The sequence below is a fragment of the Labeo rohita genome, chromosome 20 (genome assembly GCF_022985175.1).
Source record: "Labeo rohita strain BAU-BD-2019 chromosome 20, IGBB_LRoh.1.0, whole genome shotgun sequence".
Classification (NCBI taxonomy): Eukaryota; Metazoa; Chordata; class Actinopteri; order Cypriniformes; family Cyprinidae; genus Labeo; species Labeo rohita.
Genome location: NC_066888.1, coordinates 5,950,911 through 5,978,036, shown reverse-complemented (window position 1 = coordinate 5,978,036; position 27,126 = coordinate 5,950,911). Strand labels below are relative to the sequence as shown.

The following is a 27,126-nucleotide window of genomic DNA, read 5'->3' as shown; positions in this document are numbered from 1 at the left end:
CTGGCCTAGTATTATAATCATTTGAATGACGAATGTCTCCTAAAAAGGGCAATTGCGTCAGAGCGTAAGCGTTTCATGGATGTGGAATTACCTTACTGTGAGTTACGTCACGTGTTTCCACGCACTAGCAGGCACCCATGCTCCATCAAGGGGAGAAAAATAAATAAATAAATCAACATGCTCTATCAGTGTCTTATATACTGTTATTAAACTTCGTCAACATTATGTCAGAATTAAAAAAGAAAATTATAAATAAAATCAGAAAATAAACCAGCATTATTTTCACCCAGCAGGGTTAAAAATGTTAATTGTAGTGGAAAAGAAAGAAAGAAAGAAAGAAAACATTCTGTTGATTTTGTTTGAGTCAACAACCGGATCCTGTGCCATTAATTTTCTGACGTTTTTTTCTAGGTAGAGCCTATAATACTGCCATTATGAGTTATGACTCATATCCATCTATGTGAAGTGCATTGTTATGACTAACTGAATTTGACAAATATGTTTCTTAAAACCATAATTAGCATGCAGCTCGGGTTTATCCATATAATAGCCATGCTGGAGTTAATGAGCAAAGGCACAGAGCGTTCTTAGACTAAACACAGAGACCTGCATCTGTGAGTGTGTTTATGTATGCGTGTGTATGTTTATGTGTGTGTTTAGCAGGAACAGCATGTGCTCGGCCACACTACCGCAGTTGTGTAGGAGTGAATGTCACACAAGGATATGCTCCAAGGCTCAGTATTATCACAGCTCAGATGACATTTTCTAGCTCAGTAGCCTTTTAGAGATTTAGACTACCTTACCTTGAGACTAAGATGCATTTCACATATAAGGAGCTTATGTGTATGTTATGGTGGAAATATAAACATATCATCGCTTTAGAAATATAAGGTTCTATCTGCATTCTGAGCACTTTTGAGATATTGAGCTTCAAAGATTTTTAACTCCTGTAGAAAGAACAAAAAGGTCTAAAATGTAAACAGCTTACAAAAGAAACATCTCATAATGTAAATAATTTTTCACAGAATAAGAATATGTGAATAACTTGATTTTGACAAATTTGGACTTCCGTTGGACACTGTGGTGTTTGTTAAAGACACGCTGATATAATGAAAGCGTGTGTGGGATTGAATTACATGTTATATGTAATAGAGGTCGTAAGAGAACTAGATGCCGGATATGAGAGAGTGGACACAAGTAGAACAAAATCTCAAGGAATAAGATAAAGAAGGATGGATGAAGAAAATGGAAAAACAAGATGAGGAGAAAAGGGAAATGATGTTTTTTCTTAATGCATGCTTATAGGTCTGCTTGTAGCTCATTTGATTCTTAGCATGAGTATAATAATTAAACACTAATGCATCCATTAGCAAAACCTGCATTCAATCTGTCGCTTGGCAACACCACCAGCTCACAATTACACTGCAGTCTCTGTCTATAGCTTGGCTGTGTTTCATCTAACATGTGAACTACAAATAATGGGAATCTAACACTGGTTTTGGTTCCATCAAACATATATTCATGCATTTGGCAGACACTTTTTTAAAAAATAAAGCAAACTGCATTGCATTCAGGGTATGTGTTTTCACTACACATCATCAGTTGGCCATACTGGCAGCACTAAATGTAAACAATAACACTGAACCGGACATAACTCATATTTTGCTGATTATTACAGCCGAAAATGTTTAGTTATTGTCATGTTTTGGGCTGTACTAATCGTTTGGACTGGGAAAAACATTTAGAGTTCTACAGACTGCCAAAAGTTATAACAAATCAAGGAGAAGAGTGCAAAAAACTGTCTGAGATACAAAAGGCGTTTGTGGTTAGCCAAAATGAACCAGGATTTCCAAGGCAAGAATCTTGACAACATTCTTGTTCTTGTGTTGTTGTTATAATTTCCGGTCAGGTGAAATATTAGGCTAATATCTTAATTAATACTGGGGTCATTTTATAATTGTGGGTACATTTCATGTCCATGAAGTGTATTTTTAAATATATTTTCATCAATATAAAGCCCTGATGCTTAATTTTCTACTACACAATTATATTTTTCCCAATCACACTACTATATGTTGAAAAAGCCATATCTTTTGTTCAAAAATGATGTTCATATCGCATATAACCCTGGTATTCAGCTGTCCCATTTTGTAAAGTTGCTCATTCTGCATTTAAGCATGAAAACGTCAAATCTAAATTAATTTCGTAGTTTTGCCTTCAGTTAGATTAGGTTATCAAGACATTTGGGTGTGCGCTTAAAAAATAAAAAGTGTTTATTGTGATATAACTTGTTTTATTTCTGTCCAAAAAACCATTGTCAACTAAGTTACCCACTAGAAAACTCCCCCTCAAAAGGAATGGTTTGTCCCATTCTCACATAATTTGCACAGTATGCTGATATTTCCTCTAGATGCACATGGATGAAACACTAGAAGTTATGTTATCTCTCTTTCCCCCTATTGGTTAAACTAGCAAACCTGTGTCAAGAGTGGATTAATTGACTGTCAACAGTGTTACACAACTATGTTGTGTAATGAACTTTAACAAGACAATTTAACTAAAACTCATGTTTTGTTTCTGAAAATATATTTCTGGACATACCATATGCTCAGTAGTTCTAGGCTTCCATGTTGAGTATAGGCCCAGAACACTAAAAATGTCAACTAAGTTACCTGTCAACTGTGTTACCCAGTAAAGGTAACATGGTGGACAGTAGCAAACATAGATGGTATTTTATGCACATATTCCTACAGATCACTTTTGTTTATATAGCACTTTATACAATATAGATTGTTTCAAAGCAGCTATAAAGTCATGTTTGGGTATTTGGGAAACAGGAAAACTTTTTTCTTCACATTGTCAAATTCTAAATGTATCCCTAATTATAGAATAACCCACTGCTCATATGTATCTTTACCACCTATTTACTTCAGTTTGTCAAAATATTGCACCTTTCCTGCTGACTAAGTGCTTTTCTATGATTTAGGAGTTTCCACACATTTTTTTTCTGTGGTATAGGCAGGATAAATTAGCAGAACAACATATTCAGTAGTACATTAACCATGCAGTCCATGCTGTTGTTTACATCTGAGTATCGCCAATATGGCTGCGCATCCGGGTAACTGATAAAATCATGACGTAAGTGCAAACCCTCTATGCATTTTAGCAATCCATGCAATCCATGCAATCAAACTCATGACTTTGACATAACTAGCACTGTGTTTTTTGTTGAAACATAACACAAATACACAGCTATGACAACAGTATGGAATCAAGTTCATAAACACACTGCACATTTAGATTCGATTTACTTTTTGGGTTAATGAGTTAACTTAGTGGTTAATTATTTGAGCTAATAATTCAAAAGTGGTTGATTGTATCGTCAAAGAGGGTGATTTATTAACTTGATCTCTTAAGACGCTCAACCATTCTGAACAATAAAACTCTAGTGGAGCCTGAAATGTGACACTATGTAGAATTCAAATGATAGCACTTTGAGTGTAAACATATAGTCACTCTAAAACTCTAGCACATTCAGTCTGTGTCTACGAAACCACATTGTTGTAGCACATATAGAATGAGACCTTGGTCCCTTGGTCTCTGGTACTGAGAACTCGACAATCATTTTTCCCAGAAACAAGCTGAAACGTGGACTTGTTGGACCACAGCACACAATTCCATTGTCTTTTTGACTATCTGAGATGAGCTTTGGCTCAGAGAACCCCATGGCATTACTGCATAGAATTGATGTACAGCTTTCTGTTAGAGTAACAGAAATTCAAGTTGCATTTATTGATGCAGCTGCAGAATGTGTTAAGTGAAAGCAGTTTTCCAAAATACTCCTGAAAACTGATTCAGGTTATTTGATGAGCAGTTTTATCAGTGCTGGCTGCCTTTTGGTGCTATGTTGAATACAAATTACATATTTGCATTTACATTTATTTGAGTTTTGGCTTTTTGTCTAGCCAATCTTCTCAGAAGTGGGATTTAAACTTATGCCTAATTCAGACCCTGGTGAAAAAAACAGCATATGCTGGTAGGTATGTTTTGATGCTGGAATGCTGGTTAGGTAGGTTTTGATGCTGGTTTAAGATGGTCCTTTGCTGGTTTATGCTGGTCCTTAGCTGGTTTAAGCTGGTCCTTTGCTGGTTTATGCTGGTCCTTGGTTTAAGCTGGTCCTTTGCTGGTTTTTGCTGGTCATGTTGCTGGTGAAGGACCAGCATGAACCAGCAAAGGACCAGCATAAACCAGCAAAGGACCAGCTTAAACCAGCATCAAAACATACCTACCAGCATATGCTGTTTTTTTCACCAGGGGAGACCAGAAGCCTGCATTAGACTGTAACTGTTTGAATTTCAAAGTACTTTTGAAGACTCTTGCTATGCATGAATTTATCTTTTGTGGTATACCACACACTGACCTTGAACGGGACTTTGGGTATACATATTGTCCTTTTCAAGAGGACAATCAGACATACAGGTGGAAAAGGAAACATAATGTATTGCGGTTGCTGTGCAAGCATGTTTACATCACTGCATCATGGTCACACACCTTGTGCAAGCATAGTAGCCTACATTAAAATCTGGTCAGTGATTCTCTTTATGAAGTAAATTGCTTTTTCTGTCAGTTCCACTTGTTTTGGTGCTGTCACATACTCTTTATTTATTTATTTTTTAATTTAATCATCTTTTTGGGCTCATGTTTTATTTTGATGTAATTTAGATATATAAGTTTTATCACAACATACAGATTACGCTATTTTAACTGATAAATAAAATGTCTCGCAGAAGTCGCAGTTTGGATTGGTTTTGTTTTTGTGCTCATGTTGGCATTTCTAAAATGTTTTAATGTAGTTACACTATTTTCACATTGTGTGTGTGTGTGTGTGTGTGTGTATGTGTGTACTTGTTTTTGCTACATTGTGGGGACCAAATGTCCCCTCAAGGATAGTAAAACCTAAAATTTTTGACATTGTGGTCCCCATGGGTACAAAAGCTTATAAATCATACAGAATGAGATTTTTTGAGAAAGTAAAAATGCAGAAAGTTTTCTGTAAGGGTTAGGTTTAGGGGTAGGGTTAGGGTAAGGGGATAGAAAATACAGTGTGGACAGTATACAAACCATTGTGCCTATGGAGAGTCCCCACAAAGATAATAAACCAGACGTGTGTGTGTGTGTGTGTGTTTAAATGTACTGCAGTATTTCCTAAATGCCACCAAAATAAAATGTTTTGTTTTTGTTGGGAAGGCAGCTGCCTTTATCAGATACGACAACCACGTGACACCCAGACTCATCTATCTCAACTCATGGTCTAGATAAACTATGCTTCTTATGGTTTTCATCGACAAATACATGTATAACTTAAAATCTGAAGATTTGACTTGAATCACTGAACCAGTGCGACAGGTGGTGCTAAAGCGCCTGTCTTTCACGCGGAAGTGTAAAAGAAATGCGATGACGTATTACGCAAAGTGAGCGTCATGTTGACGCTCAGACGCAGGCGCAGTCAGGCACGCACACGGGCTCTTCGAGGAAATAGCATTCAAGACAATAATTATGAATATAAACGACTTGTTTCTTGCACATCTGTAAAGAAAAAAATAATCTTTTAAACTTTCGTATGATAGTTAGAGCCTGTGCTAATAACTGCGATCACGTTTGCACACAGTTGTAGCGACAGTTACCAAGTAACCGGCTTTATGCGATCAGGCGGCTAGGCCTTGCCTGGCCCGCAGTGTCTCGGTTCAAGCATGCATCCCTCCTGGGGCGGTTACGGAGGTGGACACCAGCCTCCTCCACACTTCGGCCCGCGGCCTCATCAGTTTAGGGGAGCTCAGCCTCCCGCTCCAGCTCCAGCAGCACCAGGAGGAGGAGGATTTGGAGGGTATGGCGCTCCGTCTGTTACACCGTCGACTAATTTCTCTAGTTTACACGAGCAGCATTTACAACAAATGCAGCAGTTGCAGCAGCTCCATCAGAAGCAGCTGCAGTCGGTGCTGCATCACCCGGGCAATGCCGCCAGCAACGCGCCTTCGTACTGGCAGACAGGCGGTGCTGGTCACACCGCACCGCCCAACAGTTTTCAAGATCCATCAGCTCTGAGAGGGCCCGCTGGCCCGCCTCAACCCCAAACCCAACCTCAGCCTCCGCCACCAGAAGTGAAACCTCCAGCTCCCGAGCCTTCATCATCTTCATCACCTGCAGTGAAGCCCCCCGCTCCAACACCACAGGTTAGCGATACCAGTGCATCGGTGGCGGATGAAAAGCCCGACTTTTCGTCGATGTCTCTGCAGGCAAGCTTCTGTGGCATGTTTTATTATTAATCACGTATTGATGTATTCATACAGTCACTTTTTATACAGCACATTATATTTCCAGCTTGATAACACGTTGTGATTACCACATACCACATCATATATATCGTTAATTGTCAACTTCCTGAAAGTATTGCTGTATGATATTTGACCCTGGATCACAAAACCAGTCATAAGGGTCAATTATTATTCAGGTTCAGATAAGCTTTTCATTGATGTATGGTTTGTTAGGACAGGACAATATTTGGCCAAGATACAACTATTTGAAAATCTGAAATCTGAGGGTGCAAAAAAATCCAAATATTGAGAAAATTGCCTTTAAATTTGTTCAAATGAATTCCTTGGCAATGCATATTATTAATCAAAAATTACGTTTTGATATATTTACGGTAGGAAATTTACAAAATATCTTCATGGAGCTTGACCTTTACTTAATATCCTAATGATTTTTGGCAAAATCGATAATTTTGCTTAAGACTGGTTTTGTGGTCCAGGGTCACATATATCATACACCATCTAAAATATCACTTTTCTAATTGGCGTGCATTCCGTTTTTGTTTTTATATTCGTTTATTACATTATTTGCATTATATGTTTTAACAAACATGAGTTTTTGTTCTTTTAAACAGATTTGAAGCAACTTCGCTTGCTCACCAATCGATCCTCTGCAATGAATGGGTGCCGTCAAAATGAAAGTCCAAACAGCTGATGAAAACATCACAATAATTCACAAGCAATCCACACCACCCCAGTCCATCAGTTAGCATCTTATGAAGTGGAAAAACTGTGTTGTAAGAAATAAAGCAATCATTAAGACGTTAAACTCTAAAAAGTTTTTAACTGTGAGTAATGGTTTCAAGTTAAAACACCTAGATTTATAACAAACATGCAGCGTTTCACTTCACAAGATGTTTTTTAATCAGCTTTTTGGACTTTCATTCTGACGGCACCCATTCACTGCAGAGGATCTATTGGTAAGCAAGTCATGTAATGCTAAATTTCTCCAAATCTTTTTAAATGAAGAAACAAACTTTTTTTTTGTTTATGTAGCATGAAATTTTGAAAATGAAATTGAAGATTTATAGTAAGGAGTAATTTAAACAGCCAGAATATCTAACTACACTACAGTAAATAACAGGGTTTTTCTGATATCTTATGACAGTTAACAAATTAATTTAGACTGAGTAAACGATGAGCGCCGCCATTATGAATTCTTACATCCGTTTAGATGCTCTTCTGTTCTGATCTTTACAGGAACCCATTCAAATAGCGCCCATCTATTTTTAATGTGGCTAACATTGGCAGCTTTGTGTCATCTACACACACACTAAACTTTGAGGAGTGAGACACTGCCAAATGATGGTCATTGCGACATTTCAAAGTGATGGCGCTATGGAGCCATGTGCTTTTTAAAAACATTTTAGTAGGTTTAACGTTAGATTATCAGCTCGGAATATATGCTGTTTTGTCTAGAAACAATGGAGACCGAAAATGCAAAGCATCTTTCCAGATAGGAGTCAGGCGTGACTTCCGCGTTCAGGAAAAACATCGATATACACTCCCCATTTCAGTTAGTTTAATTTATGCTACAAATAATTCTACCATGTTTTAGATGAAATAAATGGATCAATCTGCTCATGAAAGAATTCTTCTTTCTTGCGTCAAGTGACAAATATTGGAGGGATGATAGTGTTGTAGAAATGACTGTATTATGATAAATTTTACATTTCATAAAAAAAATGCTTCTTTGCTGCTTTGCTTTTGCCGTTGTATGATTTCAGCATTGTTGTCATTGTAGTAAGATCATGTATAATATTATGTGATCATATTTTAAATTCAAGGTAGAAATGTAGAAATATTTGTTGCATTTGGATTTATTGTGTACAGGAGCAGCAGGAATATTGGTATCAGCAGCACCGTCAAAATTTGCAAAAGCTGAAAAATGAGAAGGCAAAGCAGAATCAGAGTTCATCTAATGGAAGCCATGCTCCTGCTCCACCACCTCCAGTTGAACCCCCAAAAAAACACCCCTCCACCCCCACCTCCCAAAGAGGAACCCCCTCCTCCCCCTCCACCAGAGGAATCAAAGGTAATTTTTTCTGAAGTAATATGAAGTCTTTTATTCATACATTGTATGTATATTTGTGTGTGTTTTTTTTTTTTTAAACCTGTTCTTCATTTTTAAAGTGTGATACCATATCGTATAATTGATTACTGATATTCACCACAGCCCAGGGGCATCACTGATGCGGGAGACCCAGCTGAAGCAGCACGTCTTCAGCAGCTGCAGGCTGCAGCTGCCCATTGGCAGCATGTGCAGCATCAAAGGGCCAGCATGCAGTACCAGGCACTGATGCAAGAACATGCCCAACTACAGCAGGTCCTGCAACAGTACCAACAAGTTATTCAACAGCCAGCGCATCTCCAGGTACAGTTGCTTGGTTACCTAAATCTATCGGTGGTTCTTAATTTGTGAAAAAGTAACCAAAGTAACAACATTTTATAATAATTGTTTAATTATATCCACCAGACAATGCCCTTGGAGATGCAGTTGCAACACTATGAACTGCAGCAACAACGATTTGCTCCCTTGTACCAAGAGTGGGACAGGCACTTTAATTTGTGGTTGGAACAATTTCAGTCATACCCACACAAAGACCAGCTACATGATTACGAAGCCCAGTGGAGACAATGGCAAGAGCAAATGAATTCAACTTCAGCTCATCTGCAAGAGAGAATCACAACCCTAAGAGCTATGCAGCATCAGTATGGTGCAGCTCCTTCATATGGTGGCATGATGGGACCATATGGGCAGCATCGACTCCCTGGACCAGATGGAAACATGCATTTAGCCAGCCCAGGGCTTCCATCTATGCCTCCGCCTGTTAACATGGATGCCATGTCGGGACCTTCACCACAGGCCCCGCCACCTTCTGGACCGGTAATTCCACCTGCAGAACCATTCCCATCTTCTGGTTCAGATTCAGTCCCTGAAGCAGGTAAAACTGCTGGACCACCTGGACCAGGAGTTCGTCCACCTGGACCAGGAGTTCGTCCATCTGGACCAGGGGTTCGTCCTCCTGGACCTCCTGGGCCTCCTGGACCCCCTGGACCTCGTGGAAGATTTGATGGTCCAAGGTAATGCATTTAGCATAAGGATTGCACATGATTAACACATTTTTCTGGAGCGAGATTACTAGTTTTTTATTCATTTTCAGGTTTGAAGGTCCCAGAGGCCCACGGTTCGAACAGCCTCCCCAGCAACGGTTTAATGCACCACCTAGATTTGACGCTGGTCAGCGTTTTAACCGACCTCCTAGAGGCAATCCTCCTCACCCTGGGGTTCCAATGAGACCTGAGAACCCCCCTAGGCAGAATGCACCTACACGATTTGAAAGACCCCCTGTACCCCCTCAACAACCAGGGTATGGAGCGCAATCCAGTCCTGTCCCTGGCGTTCAAATGAAACAACAAACAGCACAACCTGATGCCCCACCAGTTGCTCCATCTCAAACGGGCCCAGAAAAAGATAAAAATGTCCAAGATCAAAATAAGAAAAAAGATGTTGCTTCCACTGGTCCGTCACTGACGGATGACATATTGGATTCAGTGGATGGATTTTTTATTCAGAGTGGACCCATTCCTCAAACTCAGGATAGTAAATCTGAAAGTACTACTGCTGATATTGGAAAGCAGGATAAGTTAAAAGAGGATACTACAAAACCATCCCTACCTTCAGGAAGTCCAAACACCACCAACAAAAATGCTCAGAAGTCTAGTTCACAACCTTCTAAAACCAACAATGTTACTAACGGGCCACCACAACAAGCAAAGCCTCCTCAGAATGATAAGTTTAAACCTGATGCACCTAAAGAGGCTCTTAGGGGGCCACATGTGATGAATCAGACAGGCCCACCACAGGTAGCCCGAGGAAGGGGAAGGGGCCAAGTGCCAGTGCCTCTGAGAGGCAGGGGCCGTGCACGTGGTCGAGGACAGTATGTAGGACAAATACCTGATCCCAACTGTCAGAGAGAAATTATGCCAGAGGATCCCTATGAGCATCAGCAAGCAGATGACGTAACGCACAGAGAGGACCAGGATTCGGCCTGGACAGACCCCTCTTTAGAAGGTCCTGGAGAAATGGATGACCAGGAAGCACCCCATGAGATCTGGCAACCAGAGGAGGAACACTTCCCAGAAGAGTACTATGAAAATCCTAGAGAGAGAAGACCTCCAGTGGGTCACAGGGAGCACCCAGAGAGCGCTCATGCAGATGAACAATGGGAAGAAGAACCACAGGAATATTGGGAGGAAGAAGATCCATACTGGACAGAGAGAAGACCTCCCATGCATGCTAGACCTCCTTTTCCTCCTGGTGGCCCCAGGCGACCCCCTTTCCATCCTCGATTTATGCTTCATGGTCCAAGGCGCCCACCTCCTCTTGGCCCCCCACATGGACCTCCTCACATGGGACCACGTGGGGTGATGGGACCACGGTTCAGACGTGGTGTAGGACCATGGGGACCACCGCCCCGCCATGACATGATGGAGCGAGACATGAGACGGCCACCACCTCCTCATGAAATCTTGGCAAGGGATCCAGCTGGATATGAAGAAGAATTGGAACGAGAACCTGGATGGACTCATCCTCGTGGGAGAGGGCTGAGACGTCCTCCTTTACATCCCCATGAAATGGAAATTAGAAGACCTCCATTGAGGCCTCCAATGCCAAGGGAGAGGTGGCATGGCCCACCACCCACTGAAGAAGAAAATTATGAGGAGGAATACCCATATGGTGCAGAGGATGATGCGTACAGAAGGCCAACTCGTGAATATCATCAAGAATATGAACAAGACAATGAGTATTACGGTTCTCGTGAGGAATGGGGCAGGGAGCAACCTGACCGAGACTATCCACCACGTTGTCCCCCAGAGCAAGTTAGAGAAGAACATTGGTTAGAGGGAAGAGAGAGGTCATTCCCATATGAAGATGAGAGTCGGTATAGAGAGGAACGAAGAGGACCATCTTACGCTGATGGTCCACCATATCAAGAACGTGATAGGGAGCTTCCTTATCACTCTCGTTCTGATTGGGAAAGGTCTCCACCTCCACCCCCACCCCCACCTGAGAGGGCCTACTCTCGTATAGTTGGTGAAACGGAGCCCCATTATGAACACAACCCAGAGCCGCTAACTGGCCTGCCCGCACCTCAGGCTCTGGATGCTCCACTTGAGCAGTCTTCACCTACTTCAACTAAAACTGTACTTGCTCTTTCTCAAAGGCAGCATGAGATCATTCTCAAAGCTGCCCAGGAGCTGAAAATGATAAGGTAAAAAGAGTTCCCATCAGTGTATCATCTTTTAAACAACATTTAAGTCATACCGTTCAACTGGCTGAGGTTATACTATTAACTTTGGTGATATGTTTGCTCATAGAGAGCTCCAGGAAAGCAAGAAGGCTTTGGGAGAAGCGAACCCAGAATCTGCTGGGTTGCCTCCAGAACTTCCTGCTGGAATTCTTGGATTGGAAATTCCACCTGAAGTTAAAAGTGCTCTGCAGGTTTGCCAACCTTGAGTTGCTTCAGAAACTAATTTCCAACACTGCAAGCACCGCTGATTGCTTGAACATTCTTTTTTTTTTTCCTGTTAGGCTACTAATTTATTGTCAGAAACGGGACAGACTAGTCAACCCTTGGAAGCTGGTTTGCCACCTTCAAATCAGTCTACAGGCTTCCTTCATTCTTCAGCACCTACAGCCTCATTCATTGCTAAAACAGTGGACTATGGGCATGGTCGTGGTCAGTATATGTTCTACCACTCAACTCATGTGATTGTAAATATATTTAGACAAACTACATCCAGTTTTTTTTAAGCAGATGCTGGTGCAACAGTAGAAAGGATTTCTTATGGAGAGAGGATTGTGTTGAGGCCTGCTCCACCTCCATCTGAGAGACTTTATGAGAAAGGTTAGTTCTGTTCTGTTAATATGAAGGAACACTGCATTGGTTTATTTTAACTCGCATCTGTGACAAACCTCTCTCCTTCAGAACTGCTTGGCCACAGAGACCCATACTATGACAGAAGAAGTGACCCGTATGGTGGTCCCAGAGATTATGACCGGGATTGGGAGAGAGATCCATACAGGGAGAAGCCACCTTTGGATTATGAGAGAGACAGATATGAAAGGGACCGTTACCTACGAGAAGAACGGTAAGTACTTCCAGACCAGTTGCATCTATTTTCAAAGTTATGTTTTCAAAGTGCATATGTTTTGAGTTTATACTCATACTGTATTAGGTCATTTATTGTTAAACATACCATTATTTACATCAGAACATCTATGAAGAGCTCCAGATTGGACTGGAAGAAAGTTTGAAGGAATGTGTGGCAATATGTGTGGAAAGTTGGTTTGATATGAATTTTTGTATGTCTGGTTTCAGACCTCCACTTGGGCCTCGTTCAGGTCACCGAGAGAGAGAAAGAGATCACCCAAGCCGCTCAAGCAGGGATCGTGAGGTTTATAACCGACCAGGCTATGAAAGGTCGTCCTATGAAAGGAGTCTTGAGCATTATGAGCATGGATCCTCAAGCTATGGTAGTGAGTGAATTATAAAAGAATCTCTCTATTTTTAAAATCGATGTAATTTTTTTAAAATGGGATAGTTCACCCAGAATTGAAAATTCTGTTATTAATTACTCACTCTCATGTCGTTCCAAACCTGTAAGATCTATGTTCATCTTCGAAACACAAATTAAGATATTTTTGATGAAATCCGAGAGCTCTCTGATCCTGTATAGACAGCAAAGCAACTGAAATGTTCCCAGACCCAGAAAAACCTGTTTGAAAACTTTTTTTGGTGAAGCTAGTGAAACAGAAATTAAACACCCAGAAGAGTCCTGTTTCACAAACCAGTTCAAAAGTGAATGCAGCTTACCATAAATAACTGAGTAATTCCTAAGCTTGGAAAGTTGAGAACTGTGTAAGATGCCTTTATATCTTAACCAGGTGATCGGAGGAGCTATTCAGATGAGCGCCCTCCTCCACCCACGTCACTGCCCCCTTCTGCTCCCATTGCTCCCCCTCGTATGGAGAAGAAACCAGAAACAAAGAATGCTGAGGACATCCTCAAAGCCCCAGGTCGATTAACTCGGCCTGACAGGGTATACCACACTTTTCTAAATCTTCTCCTTCTGAATCATTTTCTTCTGAATACCATACTCACAGTTTTCATCCTTTTCAGATTGTGGTCATCATGCGTGGATTACCTGGAAGTGGCAAGAGTCATGTTGCAAAACTTATTAGGGTAATATGCTTTGTTTTCTTTGCTTTGTCTCCATATTTGCTGCTTGCATAGCTTGAAGTGCTTGAGATGAGTTGATTTAAGCCAGAGAGACTTTATATAACCAAAAACGTTTGCTAATCTGACGTTTGACGTTTTTTTGATAATAGGATAAAGAGGTTGAATGTGGTGGTGCACCACCCAGAGTTCTCGGTCTGGATGACTATTTTATGACTGAAGTGGAAAAAGTCGAGAAGGACCCTGATACTGGGAAGCGCGTCAAGACAAAGGTTTGAACTAATCTGTTTAGTCGTTCATTTCAAAGGGGAAACCTCAAATCATTTCCCCCAAATGATCATGCAAATCTTTCTCATCGTCTTCAACAGGTTCTTGAATATGAATATGAACCTGAGATGGAAGATACGTATCGAAGCAGCATGCTGAAGACATTCAAGAAAACACTGGATGATGGATTTTTCCCATTTATAATCCTTGATGCTATCAATGAGAAAGTCAAGTATTTTGACCAGTTCTGGAGTGCTGCTAAGACAAAAGGGTTTGAGGTGAGCTTCCTTGCTGTTTCATGTAAATTTAAGTAATTGCATTCTTTTTAACTCTACATCGCTTTACTATAACACTTGTTATTCTCAGGTGTACTTGGCTGAAATCACAACTGATCACCAAACATGTGCAAAGAGAAACATACACGGACGAACACTAAAGGATATTACAAAGGTAGTTTCATTAACTTGTTTACGTTTTTTGTTCAGATTATCAGATGAATTGTATGATGTAATTGTTCGTAAGGCTGGCTAATAATACGCTTGTTGCACACAGCTGGCTAGTAGCTGGGAATCTGCACCACCCCATATGGTACGACTAGATATCCGGTCTCTACTGCAGGATGCAGCGATTGAAGATGTAAGATTGATGATGCCCTTTATGTTCATCAGGGTAATTGTAAATGTATTATGCTTTCCTTCTCATAGTAACACTAACTGCTTTTGTGTTAGGTGGAGATGGAAGACTTCAACCCATCTGAAGAAGAACCAAAAGCTGAAGTGAAACAGGAAGATGATGATGAGACAGATCTGGTAGGACCTCTCTTATCATGCATGCTTCTTTCGAAAATAATTGAAACTGTGATAATGTAGTTACTTTAAACCTGACCTAGTTTTGCAACCAAAGAAGGTAAGTACTCTTACCATGCATCAGTCACAGGATACTCTTTCCCAATCCAAGTTGACAAAGATGAAACAAAAACAACAAAAAAAAAAAGAATATTCTTGTGACAGAGATCTTCTGGACTATTTGGTGTAATTGCAATCCATATTCTTATTATGGATTATTAAATGCTTTCACATATATATTGACAAAAGCAAGCTTTACGTTATCTCACTAATGGAAATGACTTGATTTTCTTTAAAGTGCTTGATCACATTTTGCTGATGTTTTTTAAACACTCTGTAATTGCTTCTTTAATGGAGAATCTGTGTACGTTTGTCCTCAATTTTCATATTAATGGATCTAAACATTTTAGCTAATTAAAATAGTATTTTACTTACTGTACATTGAGCCTTGAAAACAATGTTTTTAGAAACAACAGTTTTTGTTTTTCTAGTTTTTTAGAGGCAAGAAACAACTTTATTAGAATGGACTGTAGTGTAAAATCTAAAATTGCTTTTAAGAAGTCTTCATACTGAACTCAGACAGTGCTATGGCTGCACTTGAATGTAGTTTTAAGTAGCTTTAATCATATACAGCTACTTAGTTTTTGTTTGCTGACTTCTAGATGCAAGATTGTGGCTTGATGTAGCCTTTTGTCTTGATCTTGGTTTATTTAGCCAAGTATTAAACGTGGCATTCACAAAGAAACACACCATAACTGTATGTCTTGCCTGATGTTGTAGTTAAATTCGTAATACGAACCTTTTATCATGGGACTTGAATTTGAATACAAGACTTCTTGAAAGCTTCTCAGTTTTGTCTTGTAGGAAGCTCTGCACAAGTCCTGTCTTCGTGGCTTAAATTAAAACAAAATAGAGCCATTAATTCAGTAAAGCTACTTGAAGGAAAGTCTTGTACGTAAGGCATTAAGATGAACTTTAATAGATGTTGGTCTGTCTTGGCATTAACAATTGGAGATTTTAGGGATTCAGGAATAGTTGAACTAAATTGTGGCCAAATTAAGAAAAATTAAGCTTTTCTAAATGTAAAAAAGTTCATTATTTTAGTCTGTTTTAGACAGCTTGACTCATGGTATTTCACATAAATCACATTGCATTTTTAAAAAGTTAATACAAACTTGAGCATTTTTAGACAGAGCATTTTTATTCTTTACAATGATTACTGTCAAGACAAATGAATAAATGCATAACGAATTAATATATCCAGTCATTATGTAGCATGGGTATATTTGTAGCGATAGCCAATAGTCAAAATTATTGATTTTTCTTTTACTCCAAAAATCATTATGATTTTAAATAAAGATCACATTCCATTAAGATATTTTGTACAAATCCTACCGTAAATATATCAACCTATTTTTTGATTAGTAATATGTATTGGTAAGAACTTTATTTGGACAACTAATAAAGTTCTTTCAGTCTCAATAAAGTGAGATTTTCTCAATATTTAGATTTTTTTGTCCTCAGATTCCAGATTTTCAAATAGTTGCATCTGGGCCAAAAATGTTTTTTTTTTTTTTTTTTTTTTTTTTCGTAATATTGGAACATCTAACTTTGTGAGCATCTTTTTGTTCTTTTATGTCTTGCTAAAATTAAGCTGACAGACTTTGTAAACTAATATAATGAATGACTTGGCATCTGAATGAAGCTTGGCTTTGAAAGTAAAGGTCAAAATACAGTGTTTATCATTTTTATAATTCATTTTCATAAACATGTCTTTATTTTAATCTCACATATTGTCATACAATTACACTTTCCTGGTTTCAGTAGCAGTCATGTAAACCTTCAAAAATGCTTTTAAAAGTTAAGGTATTTCTGTTCTATTTTCAGTACTTTTTACAGATAACACTGATTATATTTTAATCACTTAATGCACCTGGGATGTTAGAGACAGTTGTTGACATCTTTGTAAAACACTAGATCTCTAACAACCTGGTTGTTTAGTTCAATACCTTCTAACACTAATTCAGATGTTTAAAAATGTTGGAAAGTAGTGTTTGTATACATATATGCACTTGCAAAATATGCAGCATTCATGTTAATTGAATTGTTTATTCTATTGGAACAATTGTTATAAATTGATACAGTTCTGACTTTTTATGATCACACAAACATCACTTGAGACATTAATGAAATGAGTGAATAGTCACAGCTTCAAACTTAATGTCGTGATTAGTTGGAGGTTGCAACTGTTTTTCTTTTTTTCTTTTTATATATTTGTATTTTTTATAGTTCAGTTATATAAAAATCTAGCTGAAATCTGGCATTGCAAGCATGCAATATGTACTTTGTAGCAAAACTTTGTGGTTGTAAAAGCTTTCAAATATTTAGTTCTACTTGAATAGAAATATTATAAACATTTAATGCCATTCTGTATACAAGAGAGAATGCATTAAGACAAAACGCGTGAATGTTTGTGCATTAGTAACATTAAAATCTCTTATCCAGAAAACTGTAAAAATATATTTATCTTATGTTCTATCACAAACATTTAATGCTTTGTGTAGTTTTCTAGATTTTTGTGTGAACAGCCTATACTGTAATACTGATCACTTAAATTTTAATTTAGAGATGAGTAGTTGCTTTTAGCTAGTTTTCCATTTACAAATTTGAATTTGGTTAAATGGGTTTTTAAGGATTTGTACTTTAAAGGGGTCATCGGATGCAAAGTTCACTTTTACATGTTGTAACATTAATGTGTGTTGGCAGTGTATGTACAAATCTACCCTATTATGATTAAAATCCATTTTTAATTAATCTGTAAAAATAATATCCCCTTTTTCAAATCGTGTGGCGTCACACCGACAGAGGCCGCTCCCATGATAGTTGATTGACATGAACGTCTTACCTCAGACCCGTCTAAATGAGCTGTAACCTCCATTGTTTCGATGCTGGAGCAGGGATGTAAGTTAGATAAGTATGTCTCTGATTGATGTGTTGTTGCTAAATGTAATAATGAACATAGTAGTCGTCATTTAATCCTGACATCTGAGCCGCTGAAGATGCAGTGGATTACGTTTGTTTGTGAATGGAATGCACCTCCCGATCTACATATATCCGTCTATGTTCGTGCAAATCTTTCGTGATCCAGCTTCGCGATTGTCTTTCCTAATAACGTGCTAGTTAGCAAGTTTAGCAGCTAAATATGGCAAAAGTAAACAGGCTCGTCACTCCACAGAGAGAAGAGAGGGGCGGAGCAAGCAGAGCTCATTAACATTTAAAGCAACCTCGACCAGAACAGGATGTTTTTTGCAGAGCCAATTTTGGCAAGGTTAAAAAGGTGTTATTTATACTACCATTTAGAAATTTTAATTAAAGCATGTTATAGACTTTTCATTAAGACCCTAAAGAATCATATCAACTTGTGGAAAATGGGCTTCCGACGATCCCTTTAACAGACCCCTTATGCTTACTTTTCTCTTTAGGAGGTGCTCTAACTGAAAAAAATAGAATTTCAGGAGCACCTTCTAATCAATAATCAAAAAACTGATTAAAAAAGAATTAGCCTTCCCATTACGATGTGATATTTAACTCCTTAAAGTGATTTTACTTTTCTAATGGCATTTTTCTAACTTTATTTTAATGTATGTTATCTTTTATGTCAAATTTAATAATATATATAATAGTAGAATAAGAATTTAAGAAGTTGCCAACCAAATGAAACCAGTAATAACAAAATTAATTTGCACTACATAGGTGGCACAGAAGAACACAAAAGTGGCTTGTAGGTGTATTTTCATGTTTAATGAGGCTCAGAGGTGACATGAGTGCAATCGAATTCATAAATTCATGTTGAGATTGTTTTAAATATAAAATTTTAAATACAGAAATATTAAATGATTTGAAATTAACTGAAAAGATACTTTAAAAATTCCAGTAGGTGGCAGCAAGTCACTGATTTAATTACTGAATAATTTATTTAATTGTTCGAACAGCTGTTTCATTTAGGAATAAAGCAAGCAACTGTCTTTATGAATGAGAAATTGAATCATTGACTCACTAGATTAGTTTAAAAATGCACATTCATTCATAAACGAAACACCGCTGTGTTTAAAAGGAGATGCGCAGCAGTTCGGTTTTGACTTGTTTCAGACTATTTTTGAAGACGAAATAGCAAAATCAGGCAATAGTGTTTCAGTCACACAATATAAGTCACTTAACATTAACTTGTTTATTTAAGTGTTGTATTAAATCAATATCTGATATGCAAACTCCCTTAAAAAAATCATTAAAAGCTGTCACTCATATTAGTTCATCACAGTCTCACAAAGTTCCATTATAATCAACGAAGCTCTCTACACTGCACAATCAATCTATTATTTACACGCTCTACACTTTGTTTTTGAAAGGATTCATGAGATATGTCTGTGATACATTACTCAATGTTGCAAAACGCATAGAAACCTTTGAAGCTCCCATCAAACACAAATATGCTGATCGGGTGTAAATTCTCAGTTCAAAAATGTGTTATTTTATTTAAAGTATTTTTAAAATAAAAACAGATCTATATATATGTCACATGAAAGGGCAATGTTTCTCAATCCAAATATCCAGTGTTAGCATGATTTCTCTAGGGCAGGATTGAGAAATACTCCCAACGGTTGCAGAGAAGAATATTTTTTACATTTAAAAGTGAACTCCTTGTCAGTCTTATTTCCTGTGTGTTATGCTGTTGGCTTTTTGTCTTATCCCATAGTTACCAATATCTGCTGCCAAAAATGTGTCTTGGCTTTGTGATTTACAATAAAATGAATGCATAAAGCAGTCAATTTTGTAGGAACCTGGTTCATATACACTGCCTAGTGTATTAAATATGCATGCTATTCTGTATTCAGTAGACATTTCCTTATCTTAAATAAGAACTGTTCATCAGTTGTTGAGAGCCCATTTTTGCCTTTGTGACTTAATAATTATCTCTTTCTCAAGCTTATTCTCTCATCATCAAAAGCATCATCATTGCTCCCCAGCCCCTATTCTGTCCCTGTCCTCCCTCTGTCACGCTGTCTGTCCCCTCTGTCTCTCATCACCTGAGGATTAACCGTTGGAGTGTCTCTCTGTAATATAGGGATACCTTCCGAAAAGCAAATGGGAGATGGACACTTCAGAAGCAAAACTTGGTGGGTATTTATTTAATTGAAGTTTTACACCAATTATTCATAGTAATATGTTTCTACTGTATGTATGTAATAAATGGTCATGTATGGATGTTTTTTTTTAATATAATTGTTTTTAAGATTTGGTGTCATTCATATACAGTGTGGGGAAAAAAAATATTTGATCCATTGCTGATTTTGTATGTTTGCCTACTGACAAAGGAATGATCAGTCTATAATTGTAATGGTAGGTTTATTTGAACAGTGAAAAACAGAATAACAACAGAATTACATTTTAATGAGTGAAATAAGTATTTGACCCCTTCACAAAACATTACTTAGTACTTGGTGGCAAAACCCTTGTTGGCAATTACAGAAGTCAGACATTTCTTGTAGTTGGCCACCAGGTTTGCACAGATCTCAGGAGGGATTTTATCCCACTCCTCTTTGCAGATCCTCTCCAAGTCATTAAGGTTTCAAGGTTGACATTTGGCAACTCAAACCTTCAGCTCCCTCCACAGATTTTTCTATGTGATTAAGGAGACTTTCTAGGCCACTCCTTAATGTGCTGCTTCTTGAACCACTCCTTTGTTGCCTTGGCCATGTGTTTTGGGTCATTGTCATTCTGGAATACCCATCCACAACCCATTTTCAATGAGGGAAGGAGGTTCTCACCCAGGATTTGATGGTACATGTCCCCATCCATTGTCCCTTTGATGCGGTGCAGTTGTCCTGTCCCCTTAGCAGAAGATAACGCCCAAAGCATAATGTTTCCACCTCCATGTTTGACGGTCGAGATGGTGTTCTTGGGGTCATAGGCAGCATTCCTCCTCCTCCGAAAATGAGTTGAGTTGATGCCGAAGAGCTTGATTTTGGTCTCATCTGACCACAACACTTTGACCCAGTTCTCCTCTGGATTATTCAGATGTTCACTGGCAAACTTCAGACGGGCCTGTACATGTGCTTTTTTGTGCAGGGAGACCTTGTGGGCGCTGCAGGTTTTCAGTCATTCACGGCGTAGTGTTACCAATTGTTTTCTTGGTGACTATGGTCCCAGCTGCCTTGAGATCATTGACAAGATCCACCCGTGTAGTTCTGGGCTGATTCCTTACTGTTCTCATGATCATTGAAACTCCACGAGGTGAGATCTTGCATGGAGCCCCAGACCGAGGGAGATTGACAGTCATTTTGTGTTTCTTCCATTTGCGAATAATCCCACCAACTGTTGTCACCTTCTCACCAAGCTGCTTGGCGATGGTCTTGTAGCCCATTCCAGCCTTGTGTAGGTCTGCAGTCTTGTCCCTGACACCCTTGGACAGCTCTTTTGTCTTGGCCATGGAGAAGAGTTTGGAATCTGATAGATTGATTGCTTCTGTGGACAGGTGTCTTTTATACAGGTAACAAGACGAGATTAGGAGCACTCCCTTTAGGAGTGTGCTACTAATCTCAGCTTCTTACCTGTATAAAAGACACCTGGGAGCCGGAAATCTTGCAGACTGATAGGATATTAAATATTTATTTCACTCATTAAAATGCAAATCAATTTGGGGTGATTAACAGTGTCAGTCTTGGAATCAAAACTAGAGGATTAATTGTAAAATCAGGAATTTTTGTGCATATTACTGAGGTCAGTAATGATAATTGGACAAATAAAGCATGTGTACCATCTGTGGGAATTATGACGTGGTCTGTAGGTCTGCATGGACTGCTTTAAATTTGCTGAAAATGTACTCATTCCCAGGCCATCTGAGCTTTAGATAACTTTTCTTGATTGGAAGGAATTTGGAATGGGTGCCACCAGAATGAGAGTCCAAACAGCTGATAAAAACATCACAATAATCCACAAGACTCCAGTCCATCAGTTAACGTCTTGTGAAGCGAAAAGCTGCGCGTTTGTAAGAAACACATTTATTGTTAAGATTGTTTTAATTAAACCACTGCTTCCAGCTGAAATACCTCTATCCATAATATTGCTTTTACTAGTAGAAAAAAAGTCTCTTAGACTTTGTGAAGAAACACTGAATGCATATGCATTACTTGAGCATGCCTGTAGACTCACCATTTTCTTTTTCTCCATTGATGAGGAGATAATGGTATCAATTTCAAAAACTTGCACTTTGAAGCTTGTTTCCAAAAGTTTGTTTTAAGGCCCCTACAGAATACTGTTCTCATGTAAATGAATGGCCAAAACACAAAGTTTTCTATGTTTAGTTGAAAACGGTTTTGTTTAAACTGTTACGATGCTTTTATCAAACATTTGGGCTTAAATTCTGATGGCACCCATTCACTGCAGAGGATCCCTTGATGAGCAAGTGAGTTTGTGAGCACATAAAAGTTTGTACAAATGTACAAAGTGTATGTTAATGGGCGGAAGCTGGTTTAAAAAACACTTAGCCAGCACAGTGTGAAAAGCCCTAGAAACACTACATATAATATACATGCGTGACCCTAGACCACAAAACCAGTCTTAAGTAGCATGGTTATATTTGTAGCAATAGCCAATAATACATTGTATGGGTTAAAAAAAAAATTTCTTTTATGCCAAAAATCATTAGGATATTAAGCAAGTTCTCAATATTTTGATTTATTTATTTATTTATTTTTTTTTATTTGATTTTTCCCTTAGATTCCAGATTCTCAAATAGTTTTATCTCGGCCAAACATTCTGTCCTAGCAAACCATTTCATGTGATGTACAAATCTCAGTTTCAAAAAATTGACCCTTATGACTGGTTTTGTGGTCCAGGGTCACACATGTCTTTGGATGGCCATCGATTATAACGCAATAAGAGCTTTTATCATATTAGTATGTGATTTGCCAGGTCTTGGTAGCTTTGTCACAAATAAGTGTTCATCAGATGTCAAACTGATGATGACTTTAGATGCTGCTTTGTCCTTGCAGACAAGCTGGATGGTCTGGCGGGTGGAGGCAAGAGAAAACGAGAAACTGATGTGTCTGGCATGGAAGACTTCCTTCAGCTGCCTGATGACTATGCCAGTCGCATGTCTGAACCTGGCAAAAAGAGGGTAATGTGCTTTGGATATTTTATATATTAGCTTTCAATTTATTGTTTGTAGTCATCTGTCGTTCAATTTTTACTTGGAATGTGCTTGAGAATTGCAGATGAGGCCCGTATTTTGAAAAGGATTGAATAGTTGGTCTGTATTTTTTTTTGTTGTTGTTGTTGGTCTGAACAAGAGACTCACTAGTTGATTTGATTTGAATTTCCTAACACTTCGTGCTCAGTTTGGGCAGGGTCTTGATGTAAACAAACATTTTGCACTCATTAAACTTGATCTTTCAGGTGCGATGGGCCGATCTTGAAGAGAAGAAGGATGCTGACAGAAAGCGTGCAATTGGTTTTGTAGTCGGTCAGACAGACTGGGAGAAAATCACGGATGAGAGCGGCCAGCTTGCTCAGAGAGCTCTCAACCGCACCAAGTATTTTTAGGAGATTTTGTAATGACATTTGTACAGCATTTATGGTAAGTTTCTATTAATTTAGCTCTTTTGTTTAGCCAAGACTGATAGTCATTGCGGATGCAGATAGAAAGCTAGAGACATGAGTTTTGCTAAGCTTTAGAACCTGACTTCTATCCGTTTATTCATTTACATTAAACAATGTTAAAGTTCAAGAATGTTTTAGGTATAGATTCCAACAAAAAGTTATTTCTTAAAGAAAAACTGTATCATTTTAGGTTGGCTGGGCCTTATTTGATAACTGTGTTCTTAGTAGTGAATATAATCCAATGTCATACAAACAAGTTTTTAAAATTCCCCTTCATGTCTTTTTAACTAGTCGTCTTTTTTTTCCAGGTCATCAGTTCATGAAATTCTTAATTTCCGAAGTGTACTGCCTGGTGAAGAATAAGCATCATCTCTTCAGAAACTGGCGCTTATTCGTTGGTCGATCCTGTAGTACACGCAATGGCCTTGGTATAATATCTGGTGTAATGTAAATCCTTTTTTGTTTTATCCACAATCTTATTTTAATAGTTTAAGCTTTGTGTGTGTAGGTTTTGTAGCAGTGGTGCATTCGATTGTAGGTGATATCTGTACTTTATTTTTATTCCATAGATCGAATGTATTTGGCCCTGAAATGTTCTTGTAGTTCACACACACATGTACACACTCAATAAAGCTTACAAAACAGTCTCATAAAGAACCCTTATACAGTCATTTTTCACTTCATGATGATATGAAAAATCTGTCTGTTAAGCTGAATTGTGAAACTTTGGTTTGGTGGCCAAGCTGGAATTAAAGATTCAAAAGAAACACTTCAGATTGACGCAAGACACATGACTTGCTTACAAAATAGTTCACTGGCTTCTCATGTGGCAACATATTGAATGACAGGTCTGTTCCAGTGGTTGTTATTGGCCTGCTTATTATTTGGTTTGCCACATAAGTTGCCAGGAAACATGGGCATGAATTTTGCATAAAGTACTTGTGAGTTATACAGAGTTTTGCTAGACCAAAACTGTCTCGTAACGCCTCCCATTATACGTATGTATTTGTGTATATATTTATAAAATTCCACATGTGACCCTAAAAACCTTTTTATATCTACATGCTGCTGTTTATACATGAGCTCCATATCTGATTTTTGATACAAAGAGACAATCTGCCTTTGTTATACTTGGAGCAAGAGATAATCTTTGTTGACAAATGTATATTTTATATATATTGTGTTCAGCCTCCTTGGTTGGATATGTAATGCAGTTGCTAAGGCTTTAGTTTTTGGAGTAATATTTGGGTTCTTTAATGAATGCACACTGGGTATTAGTGCACTTGTATTGTCAAGTGGTCCACCCGACAGTGATGTTCATTAAATGCTCATAAAACACTCACAGCTAAATATTCTAACACACATATGAATGAGATGGCATTAAAGGTAAGTGCGAACATGAGAACAGTCCATGAGAAATATATAATCTATTAATCTATTTTTTGGCGGTGTTTGGCGTATTTTTAATTTCTGATATTTTTAATTTTCTGGCAGTTAATTGATTCATATGATTATGGACTTTTGTTTTTTTTTTTTGGCAATTTAAGTGCTTGTGGATTATGATATATATTTACTTCAAAAACACATGTACAGTAGCTTTCTACATTGCAACAGTTTTTAGTAAAAAATGAATATTTCATACAGTATGGCTTTTCTTGTAGACCCTTAAAAAGGGGTCATCGGATGCTAAGTTCACTTTTACATGTTGTTTGAACATTAATGTGTGTTGGCAGTGTATGTACAAATCTACCCTATAATGATAAAAATCCATGCAGTGGTTTTTAATTAATCTGTAAAAATAATATCCCCTTTTTCAAATCGAGCCATTCTCAGATGCCTTTCAGTGTGCCGTCACACCAACAGAGGCCGCTCCCACGATAGTTGATTGACATGAGCGTCTTACCTCAGATCAGCTGTAACAGTCCAACCTCTTTTTTTCGATGCCAGAGCAGGGATGTAAGTTAGACAAGAATATCTCCGATTGAGCGATTGAGGTGTTGTGTTGCTGGATGTAATAATGAACATAGTGGTTGTCATTTACTGCTGACATCTGAGCCGCTGAAGATGCAGTAGTTTTTTTTTTTTTTGTTTTTGTTTTTTTTAATGAATCTTTGCAATCGCCTTTCCTAATAATGTGCTAGTTAGCAAGTTTAGCGGCTAAAGTAAACAGACTCGTCTCTCCACAGAGAGAAGAGAGGGGCGGGGTGAGCAGAGCTCATTTGCATTTAAAGCAGCCTCGACCAGAATGAGATGATTTTTGCAGAGCTCATTTTGGCAAGGTTAAAAGGGTGGTGTTTTACACAACCATTGAGAATTTTTAACCAAAGTTTGTTATAGACTTTTCATTAAGACCCTAAAGTATCATATCAACACGTGGAAAATGGGCATCCGATGACCCCTTTTAATGTTATTCAGATGTAGGTCTACTCTCTCTACGGGACTTTTGTTGTTTTTGGAGCTTGACAGTTACTGGCTGGTTGCTTTTACTTCAAGGAAAATAGTGTTGCAAAGAAGAAAGAATATCATATGGTTTATGGCAGCAGTTCTCAACTCTGGCCCTTGAGATCCATTGTCCTCCAGATTTTGGCTCCAACCTTGATCAAACTCACCTACCTGTAACTTTCTAGTGATCCTAAAGACCTTGATTAACCTGTTCAGTTGTGTTTGATCAGGGTTGGAGCTGAAATCAGCAGGAAAATGGATCTTGCGGGCCAGAGTTGAGAACCCCTGGTTTAGGAATAATGTGGTTGACTTTTTTTTTTTTTTTTTTTTTTTTTTTTTGGGTGAACTATTCATTGAGTGTGCAATGACAGTTCAACTGCTCCCCCTGGAGTATAAACATGTGATATTCATTCTTTTCAAAATTGATTATATAGTTGGTGTTTGAATTTGTTCAGTTTGTGTTGTGTTAGTCAATTACAATATCCAAAACAAAAAAAAAGTCCCAAGATGCTTTCCAAACAAATGGCTCATTTGGTTGAATTAATGCACACTTTTGCAATGGAAAAGAAAAAAGAGGGGGAAAAACTAACATCAACTATGTATTGCTACTAACATGTGTATTGCTGTGGTTATTACATACAGTTAAGGTCAAAAGTTTACATAAACCTTGCAGAATCTGCAAAATGTTAATTATTTTCCCAAAATAAGAGGGATCACACAAAATGCATGTTATTTATTTAGTACTGACCTGAATAAGATATTTCACACAAAAGATGTTTCTATATAGTTGAAAAGAGTTCATCAAAAGAGAAAATAATAGTTGAATTTATAAAAATGACCCCGTTCAAAAGTTTATATATGCTTGATTCTTAATACTGTGTTGTTACCTGAATGACCCACAGCTGTTTTTTTGTTTAGTGATGGTTGTTCATGAGTCCCTTGTTTGTCCTGAACAGTTAAACTGCCCGCTGTTCTTTAGAATAATCCTTCAGGTCCCACAAAGTCTTTGGTTTTTCAGCATTTTTGTGTATTTGAACCCTTTCCAACAATGGCTGTGATTCTGAGATCCATCTTTTCACAACTGAGGGACTCATTTGCCCTTATTACACAAGGTTCAAATGCTCACTGATGCCTTAGAAGGAAACACAATGCAGGGTTATTTTTGTAAATTCAACTATTATTTTCCTCTTGTGGACTATATGTAAACTCATTTTGTATGATCCTTATTTTCAACTGTAGATCTTTAAAGCACACACACAGAATAAGTTATAATACAGGTTATCAGTAATGCGAATAAAAGAA

The 27,126-nt window shown here is 38.1% G+C and overlaps 1 protein-coding gene across 1 annotated transcript; it reads left to right on the top strand.

Moving 5' to 3' along the window:
* The first annotated feature begins 5,480 nt into the window (after positions 1–5,480).
* Positions 5,481–27,126, top strand: ylpm1 (YLP motif containing 1). The gene is given in 22 exon segments (XM_051138862.1): positions 5,481–6,293; positions 8,202–8,333; positions 8,335–8,403; positions 8,545–8,742; positions 8,845–9,452; positions 9,533–11,644; positions 11,751–11,874; positions 11,965–12,112; positions 12,191–12,280; positions 12,362–12,524; positions 12,755–12,909; positions 13,321–13,475; positions 13,556–13,618; positions 13,765–13,884; positions 13,981–14,157; positions 14,246–14,329; positions 14,432–14,515; positions 14,608–14,688; positions 19,847–19,898; positions 22,776–22,900; positions 23,179–23,359; positions 23,691–27,126. Coding segments are annotated over 21 exon segments (5,430 nt in total). The 5' UTR covers positions 5,481–5,750; the 3' UTR covers positions 23,326–23,359; positions 23,691–27,126.